The sequence below is a fragment of the Triplophysa rosa genome, linkage group LG25 (genome assembly GCF_024868665.1).
Source record: "Triplophysa rosa linkage group LG25, Trosa_1v2, whole genome shotgun sequence".
NCBI lineage: Eukaryota > Metazoa > Chordata > Actinopteri > Cypriniformes > Nemacheilidae > Triplophysa > Triplophysa rosa.
In genome coordinates, this window is record NC_079914.1 from 2,524,094 (window position 1) to 2,534,052 (window position 9,959).

At 38.5% G+C, this 9,959-nt stretch overlaps 1 protein-coding gene across 1 annotated transcript; it reads right to left on the reverse strand.

The window, feature by feature from the left end:
• Window positions 1-6,490: 6,490 nt before the first annotated feature.
• LOC130548898 (receptor-transporting protein 2-like) lies at window positions 6,491-9,725 on the reverse strand. The gene is made up of 2 exons (XM_057325947.1): window positions 9,295-9,725; window positions 6,491-8,802 (listed from the first exon to the last, which is right to left on the reverse strand). The coding sequence occupies exons 1-2, from the start codon at window positions 9,438-9,440 to the stop codon at window positions 8,460-8,462; spliced, it is 489 nt and encodes a 162-aa protein (XP_057181930.1). The 5' UTR covers window positions 9,441-9,725; the 3' UTR covers window positions 6,491-8,459.
• Between the last annotated feature and the right edge of the window lie 234 nt (window positions 9,726-9,959).

Consider the following 9,959-nt stretch of genomic DNA (forward strand, 5'->3'; position numbering starts at 1 on the left):
ATGGCTGTGTGGAGTATAATTTACTTGCGTTCATCAGTTTTATACATCGCTTAATTTAATGACAAAACACCAAGTAAATATTACTTGGCATTTTCATTTAAATTTACTTATATATTAGAGCACAAATAATTACAAAGGAACCTCAAGTAACACATTGAATTAAACGTGACATTTTTAAGTAGAAAGACAAACTACAACTTGCTTGTAAAACATACTCGAGTAATGCTAGCTTTATTTACAAACTCAAAAAATCATTTTTTACAGTGTAGAGAGTAAAAGTTGCTAATATCTTTAATACTCAGTACAACTACAAAGTAGCCAAAAATATACTTAAGTACAATAACTAATTACATTTACTCCAATACTTTACACCACTGCGCGCTTCTGTTGACTTCTGCTGCAAAATGCTTCTTTAATGAATCAAAAGGAAATTTGGTGATGCAAGTGTTTGCAAGAAAAGCATGTTTGACATCTAGAAACGAAGATTTTGTGAGAATCACCTGAGAACGCATGAACGTACCCGCATATGTTCTTGATATTTTAAGGATGCATATGCATTGTGCATTGTACTTGCACACACCAAACCCACCAAGTCCCAAAAGTCTTTGCGGAACGTCCATCCGAATTCATTTTTGCAAGGTTGCCAGGCAAGACAGGTCTCCACGAGATCGTAAGTCTGTTCTTTGGGTTCTTGGAATTGAGAAACGGCCAGTGAGTTAAGGAGTGTGCTTGTTCATTCAATTTGCTTTTGGAACAAACATCTTTGAATTTGTTGTAGCCAACAAGTGTTAGTTAACTAACCATGAACCGTGATTTTCTGCTTGCAAAATAGTTTCAGGTGGTACAAGGAGGAGGTATATTTGCACTCTAGAAAGCATTTATTTGGACTAAAATCTGCGTAGTGCAGGATGGGTCTTTTTTAGCTGAAAAGGGGATATTCACTGATATATAGATAATAAATGCTATGGCATATTATCTTATAATATCTTACAAATTTGTTTTCACATTTGTGACTGTTATAGTTTTTTTTCCCATAATCACTAGTGCTTTGTTAAATAACTGTTTAATAAAACATATTCAGTATAATTTAACTAACATTTCTTTTTTGTAAGAAATAAGATACAGTACATCATCAGCAGGAGGACAAGCAATGTCTAATGAAAAAGTGCAGTTCTTAACCGGATTCACAAAACTGATCTTAAGAGAAAATATAAGAACTTTCTTAAGATAAATTAGAGGAAGAATATTCTTAAGTAGGGGTGTAACGGTACGCGTATTCGTACTGAACCGTCACAGGGAAAATTCCAAATGAGGTCATCATTCCTATACCCTTCTCCCTTCAAAGGGCAGAGCCCTTGGAGTTTAGACTTTGGAGTAAACAGGGCATTTACGTGCCATTATGGCCCTGTCCCAAATGGCGCACTTCATGTGGACTTGCGGTCTCGTGGACTTAAATTGCGCATGCTCGCCAAGTCTACGAGTCCGTAGGGTGTCCCATTTGTCATTTTTATGCTCTGAAGTGTCCTCATCAGCAACCCCTTTGTGCCCTTGATGCGATCTTCGGGGAAGTCCTTGCGACTCCATAAGTCCTTGCGAACGCCCAATCACAGAATGGATGGGAGGAGTGTCGTGGATGTCAGATACGTATAAACATGACGGATACATTTTTAAATGTGTTTTGATAAAATTCAAAATTTATTTCTTGTTCACATTATTGCTTATTTATTTTCTATTAAAGGAACAATACGGCGTTTTTAGGAGGATCTATTGACAGAAATGCAATATAATATACAAAACTATTTCTTCAGAGGTGTATAAAGACCTTACGTAATGAACCATTATGTTTGTAAAACCGTAGAATAAGCTGTCTATATCTACATACAGAGCAAACCTGCATACATTGAATTCGCCACCATGTTTTGTACAGCAGCCCTAAATGGACAAACAACTCTACAACGCGCGTTTCCTCTTCCTCTCTGCTGTGGTATCGTAGCGAAACGGATCGCGCGGGATGATCCTTGATCCGTACGGATCATGCTCTACGGTTTGGAACGCATGTGACTCACGGATTAACTGAAGGTTTATTCATCATTGAGTAAAAGAATAAAACGCGCTCTCCAGTTTCAGCTCCAACGTGCTCTCTCTCTCAAGTATCTGGACGAGTACGATATTAAAGCAGTTCCAGATAAACAATGACACTCAAAACTGCTCCGTCACACAGCTAATATTACAACAACATATCTTAGTATGTTAGTATGTTACTCACATACTGATCCGAATCAAAGCAACCTCCTCGGGGGTGATTTTTAGACGATCTTTCTCTCCAACGTCTCTCTGCTGGAAAGTATCTCCATAGATATCTACTGTAAGAATATCTTTTAATACTAAAAGCCTTAGTACAGAGGGTCCTAACGCGTCTCTGCTGGGAAGTCTTTATAATATTAACACATGTCCTAGCTCCTGTCTGACTTTTATCCTTCTTTTAAAACTTAAAATCCACAAACCTTTTATTTTATGTAATAAATAATACATCGCTCTTTCTACAGTCTTTCTAATGCCCGCAAAATCTCTTCACTGCGTCAACATGAGAATGACATCTTTTTGTACTGTGGTGGCCACCATCGTGTTTGGACTAAGCAATTCGTTGCAAATCTATAATACAACGCTAGTGGCCGCTGTTAATCAAGAACTGCGCCTTTAAGCCAGCTATTCAAGAATAAAAACTTTTAATGCAGTGCATGTTTTTCCTTAAGGTAATAAGCCATGTTTTGTTGTAGATTTATATATAGTTGTCTCTGGGCTCTGTAAAGCTGAACAACACAGCTTCTGTATTACAGAGATCTATTAAATGGGCAATTCCAACGTTATGGACGTGACATTTTGCATTATGGACGTGACATAAAAATGTTCAGAGAATGAATTTGTTACGAATATATTGAACCATCTGTTTCTATTTTACATCACGCTCTCTAAGATCTCAAAACTCCAGACTTTTGACAACACCTAGAATAACTAAATCCACCAAAGGGGGTAGAGCTTTCTCATACGTAGCACCTAAACTCTGGAATAGCCTCCCCGATACTATTCGAGGGTCAGACACACTCTCCCAATTTAAATCTAGATTAAAGACACATCTTTTCAGCCAAGCATTCACTAATACATAGCTAATGAACAGCAGCTACGCTAATTATTCTCTTTCTGTTTCTGCCCTCGCCTCGGGATGCCCATCCCGAGGTAGGGAGAGATTCCGCCAGGCCCAGATGAACGTCATATGCCCATCCACAACTAGAGATTACGCCAGCTACATCGGAAAATCCCGTGCCATCCTCCTGCGAGAGCCTGCGGACTGACTGACCATCCAGCTCCATCCAAGGCAATTCCATCACCACCCAAGAAAAAGGCGACCATCTGGCCGGCCCAGCTCAGACAATTCCATCCCCAACCGAGAGCAAAGACGGACTACCTGTCACATAAATGCTAAATTTACAATACTTGGTATTTAATGCTAAACTTACATCACACGACAGCAGTTTGAAGTTATGGCTGCACTCAGTGACTTTGATTGGAGGTAGCTGGGTGGGTGTTGTAGGGAGTGGGGGGGCTTGTTGGTTGTGGTTCGGGGCGTTTCATTTGTTGGGACTGTGTGGGTCTGGTCTGGTTGGTCTTGTTTTGTGGTCGATGTCGGACAACAGAGGAATAAAGTTAATTATGCCATTACTACTTTTCCCTGGTTGTTCCTCTGTTGTCTGTTGTTGATCGCGGAATGGGACCGGGTTGGACCTGCACGGTTTCGGCGGGTGGGGCTTCCTGGGTCGCGGCTCGTGGGCTCTCCCTGTTCTTCGTGGACGTTGCTCGGTGGCTTTGGTCGGGGTCACTGAGTGCAGCTATGACACGTCAGAGGAGATCTGGCCCTCCCGGCTGAGCCTGGTTTCTCCCGAGGTTTTTTTTTCTCCATTATTCAGCATTGGAGTTTGGGTTCCTCGCCACAGCAGAGCAGTGCAGTGTTGGCTTGCTCACCGGGAGACTGCATTTATTTATTTATTTATTCATTTATTTATTAGATATTATTTATTATAATGATCTTGCTTGGTCTATAAACACCATGCACTGTGCTGTGTTTTACCTTTCTGTGTTTTTCTTATTTGCTCCTGTAAAGCTGCTTTGGAACAATGCACATTGTGAAAAGCGCTATATAAATAAAATTGAATTGAATTGAATTGAAGTGAATTGAACCCTTGTTGACAGAGTCTAAACATCAAAAACTGTCAGTCTATGAAAAAAATTCTATTTAAAAAAAGGGAAATAAACATGCGTTATGGATGTGACAAAAAAAGGATGCGGTTTTTGGGAGACAATAAACTTTGTAGGGTTTCTGTAAAATAAAATGCACAATCCTGAAGCAATAATACCCAATGAATGGAGAAGGGATGCCTCTTTATAGAACATAAAATAGTTACTTTATATTAATTTTCATGTGTCCATTTATGAGGAATATGTAGTGTTATGGATGTGACAATCCTGAAAATGGCACTTACCTGACTATAAAAAATCATGCACTAAAAATAAAACAAATGCTTTACAAATTTGAAGAGAGATCTCACATAGGTATTTGAACCACCAAATGTTAAAATCTGTGCTGTTACCATAGTAAAAACCGCTGGTAAAAACTTTATTTTTTCGTGGTAAGGTTGACATTTTCACGGAATTGCCCAAATAACAACATACTGTATATGCATATTAAGAACACATTATGCACAATAAGTATAGTGTATACAATAAATAAATATACATAAGCAGTTGCATTTACGTCATGCCTTTTACTATTGCTATTGCATAATGCTCGGGTGGCATATCAACATGAAATAAAGAACTCTAAAAACAGGCAGCTCCTGTCCCAATTCTCCCAAATAACAACAATGGGACAAGTGTGGTCGACTACAGGCGGCACTTCGCAGACTGATCAGCGAATGACAACAAAGTACCACGAGAGTGATTAGAAAGCACCTCTTGCTCTTTCCGGCGTGATGACCTCAAGTCTGTCCCAAAATGCACTCCCACGTACCCTTGTGGACTCGTGCCTAGTGCCCTATTGGTCTGCACTTTCTGACGTCACCAAGTGTGGACTCGGAGGAGGTCCACAAGACTGGAGTGCGCCATTTGGGACAGGGCCTATGTAGAGTCTGTTCCAAAATACGACTCCAGTGCGCCCTCGTGGACTCGTGCCTAGTGCCCTATAGTTCTGCACTTCCTGACATCACCAAGTGTGGACTCGGAGGAGGTCTACAAGACTGGAGTGTGGCATTTGGGACAAGGGGGTAGACGTTTGGTATGCACTTGGCAAAGGAAGCAACGTAATTTCCTCATTATCTTCAGCTGGCATGTTCACGTGAGAACTCATTGTGTCCGTCAGCAAATGTCGCTGTTTTAATGGCATATCTTAAATTTTTCCTTTGCGTTTTTGAAAAGTTCCACATACACATGACAACGTGGTAACACTTTACAATAAGGTGCTATTTGTTAACAGTAGTAAATGCCTTAACTAACATGAACTACCAATGAACAATATAATTTTTCAGCATTTATTGATCCTTGTCAATGTTAGATCGTGTCAATACTGTTATTCATGTTAGTGTATGGTGCATTAACTAATGTCAACAGTGACAAAGTTTGATTTTAATAATGTTTTAGTAAATTATGAAATTAACATGAACTTAGATTAATAAATGCTGTAGACATATTGTTCACTGTTCACTAATGCATTAACTAACTGTTAACAAATAGCACCTTATTGTAAAGTGTTACCGACAACGTTATCAAAACGGTCTGCGTTTACACGGATACAGGAAAACGGATAAAAACGCTGTAGTATGCACGCCAGGCCAGTGGATGGCGATGTTGTTGTGTAAAGAAACAGGACGTGCCTTGGCACACGCACAGTTATAAGCCAAAATTGCTTTTTAATACCATTGGTCGACGTGTGTTTAAAATCTGGCGAATGTAAATAGTGTGTCTCCGCTGGTTTTATTGGTGCAATAAAGAGAAATGTTAATACATAGTCGAGCAGCGAGAGCTCTTTGTACTTGAAGCCGCCATATAGTTTTGGCCGTAGACATATATTCCTGTGGCTCAGTGGTTAGAGCATGAGCATCGATCCCAGGGATTGCACATACTTAGAAACAGATGTATAGTATAATGCAATGTAAGTCGCTTTGGGTAAAAGCGTCTGCCAAATGCATAAATGTAAATATAATGTAGAACAGAAATTGATTGATATTTTTATACATATATATATATGTGTGTGTGTGTGTGTGTTTAAAATCTATAAAATCTATATATATATATATATATATATATACACACACACACACACAGTTTTCATTTCTCAACTACTTTACTTTTCTATTTAAGTAGAGTACAGAAACGTTTTGGCTCCAGTTAAAGATGGTTAGATTTGAAAATGTATTTATTGTCTTACGGACCTGTTAAAACATTAAAATCATGTTTTACTGTTGTAATGGGTTTACCAGATAAATAAAAGAACATATTTTATCTTTTTATCGTCTGAAATTACTACAGAAAAAGCCATTTCCACAGTGAAAAACATTTGTTTTTATATAACACGTACGTAAATTAAACTATATCACCTTGGGTGTTTTGTTCGATAATTCAAATATATCTCAGAAACAATCTCTAAACTACATGTCTTTTTTATTTTCGACTACTGCAACGTGGTAATTTATTCTGTTGCTTGTCTTGTCTACAACATGGTGCCATCTAGTGGATTCTCACGAATAACAGGCACAAAAAATGGGTTTCACATTTCCTTATGACAACCATTCATTTTAAAGTAGCTATAATCGAGACATGAAGTAACTAGAGGCATGATAAAGTTGTACTCTATACGTATATCGTAAACCATTGAAATATGTTAAGAAATGTAAACGTGGTTGTGCTTTTAATGCCGAAAAAGCGCAGCTCTCCCATTGGGTTCAGTGGGCTTTTAGTGCACTTTTGCCCTTACCAATATGGCGGCGCCATTTACGAATCGCAGCAGCGGAGCAAAAGCGGCCAACGCAGCGTCTAGTTATATATACGTATATACAGTATATGTCTATGGTTTTGGTTTTGGCTATACTCGTGCGAATGAGCGCGTAATACGCATGTGCATGACGTCATCGTTTTCAGAAAGTTCCGTCTTGCAGTTTACATGGAAACGAAAACGCCGCCGTTTTCAAAAAGTTGCACTTTGAGACCCGTTTTCAAAAGTTTGCATTTTCAGTCCCCCAAAACGCAGTTTCCGTCTAAACGAACAGCTAAAACACACAAAAAGTTTTCAGGTGAACACGGCGTCGTATAAACGGCCTCTTATTTAGCCTATCCAATATCTTACGACATCATACTATTTGTGTATATGTAAACGTTTTGCAATGTATGTAAAAGCACTGTGAATGATCTTATAATGAAGGCTCAATATTGGTAAAGTAAGGCAGTTAGACCTGAACATCATTATATCAATATTAAATTCATAATTGGCAAGGAAACACCACCAAATAGCCAACATGTAAAAAAAACTATATTGACATAGGCCTATTTCAGTTTCTATTGTCAGTTCTGACTTATAAAGCGACATCAGCCAACAACGGCTGTATATGGCTATATATTTTTCACACAGCCTCTGTCTAGCTGACCATGTGCATATTTACAGACGAACTGTGTTCATGTTTATATATCCAAACAGTCGATAAACGTGACAGGTTGTTGGAAACGCTGTAGGCTGCTCATTTCATTCAAGAGTCACCTGTCACACGGTCAATTATATGTCCTGCTTCTTCCTGCCGCTCACTATACAGAGTGAAGCCGAGAGAAGGGATCCCTTCGCCGAGAAAGAGAGACCTCGCGCTCGCAGTGCAGCCCTGGCGACATTTTCCCACTGAATGTAAGGTTTATCCAAGATGTCGCCATATTTGTCGCTATGCTTTTCTATAGGGCTCGTAAAAGTTACTAAATCAAGAGACAGACTTCCTAAATTAGAAACACTGTTTTCTATGCGCACCTCAATGTGCGCGGGCCAGAGAAGCGCACGGCAGACTGAATATAGCGGAAACACTGTTAAGTGAATTTTCTTCCCCTTGCTTGCTTGCAAGCGCGCATGGGCCCCTGGGAAGGAGGATTACTGCGCATGATTGCAACGTGCTTCAGTGATTATCTATTGATGAATATCCTTTTTGAATTCAAATCCTCCCATAAAAATCTTCACATAAGCCTAGTGGGGACTCATGTTGAGCAATGCGAGTGAGCGTGGCTTCAGCACGCCCACAATGTTTGAAAGCATAGTCCTGCTTATTTTTCCAAGGTTTTGATAACTTATTTTATTTACTTGGATGTTTTTTTGTGACACTTTTCTGTTGTGTGACAAACTCAGAACACATATTTTAATGTCACTTTACCAGTTTAATGGATCATGTGGCCTGACTACAGACGCCATTCTGGCAGGCTTCACAATGCAAAGTTTCATGAGGCCCATTCATTCTGCCACTGAACCTTGAGGGCCTGTTTGATTCACCCAGGTATTCCTCGTAGCATCTTACACGAATCTTTGTAACCAGTCTCTCAACCAGCACGTCAATGTTTTCCACCGAGAAGTTTGGATCCTCCATCCGAGCTCCAGTGCACCTCTTGCATTTCTGTTTGAAGCGTCGCACCTTAATGGTTCCCTGGTTGCTTGCTGAGTTCAGATAGAAATGGAAGATCACCTGCACTCTTTTAGACGCCCAAGACCTTCGACAAAGAGAACAGGTGAACCTACAAATTGGAGATTAAATGGATAGTATATTTAGTTTTGGTGACAAATGCAGTGAGCTTTGTACATTGTCTCCTGATTTTTTATTATTTTGTACCGTTTATATTTAATATTTATTTTTCTCTTAGTTTGTTATTCTTTTCTGTTGTCTTGCAATTTATTGCTTCCATCCCGTCTTCATGTGCAATAAAACAATATAAAAATTGTACTAAATGACATTAAAGTATCTTGTATCTTGAATAGATGTCATCAGAAAGATATCCGTTTGAAGTGCAACCAACAGATCCAAATGCATTTACAGTACAATGTTAGAAAACATATCCAAGAAAAAATATCTGTGATTTTGTTCTATGTCTCAAGAATCAGTGATGTTATTTCACAATATAAAATCCTCTTCCTGTATGAAACAAATAATATATTAAATTAAATAAATTATTATAATTCATAATTTAAATGGTTAAAGTATTACATGGTATAATATTTTGTGTTCTTACCCTGCAAAAGATCCAGAAATGTAATGGTACCACCCAGGAGCTGTGTTGTGTTGAGTAATAGAGTCATCAAATACAACATCCCAACTGTCTCCATGAAGCTCAGTAGCCCTCTCTTGTACTGCACTGTTCCACAATATTGATGCCATATCCTTACAGTCTTGTTACAGATGTTCCGTATATGATGCACTGCTTGGTCTTTGCCCACCTAATATATACAGCTGCTCTCTCAAATCATAAGAAATGAAACTGAAACTGACAAAATGAAAGTCATGGTGCCTTTGCAAGTCAAAGCAAGTGAAACCTATTGTGAGCCAAAGTCTCTTTGAAATGATCAGTGTTGTGTTATAAATACATTAAAAGTAGTAATGAGTCTTTAGATCTGCATCATGGCTGTTCGATCCTCTTTTAGAATTCATCTAGCTGCTAATCAGATACCGAATAAATGTGTTAATATTTTTTAATAAAAAATGTTAACGTACATAAAAAAAACTAGGTATTAGGCCTACTGACAGACATAGTGGAGCATGCATGTAATGACAGAGCAAGTGAATTAATATCTATAGGAAAAATGAAATAAACTAGGCTAGAAATCTAATTATATTTTATTCTTAAAATAAACTCATTAAAATTGATTTTGCTTTGTCAGTATATTAATATACAGTATA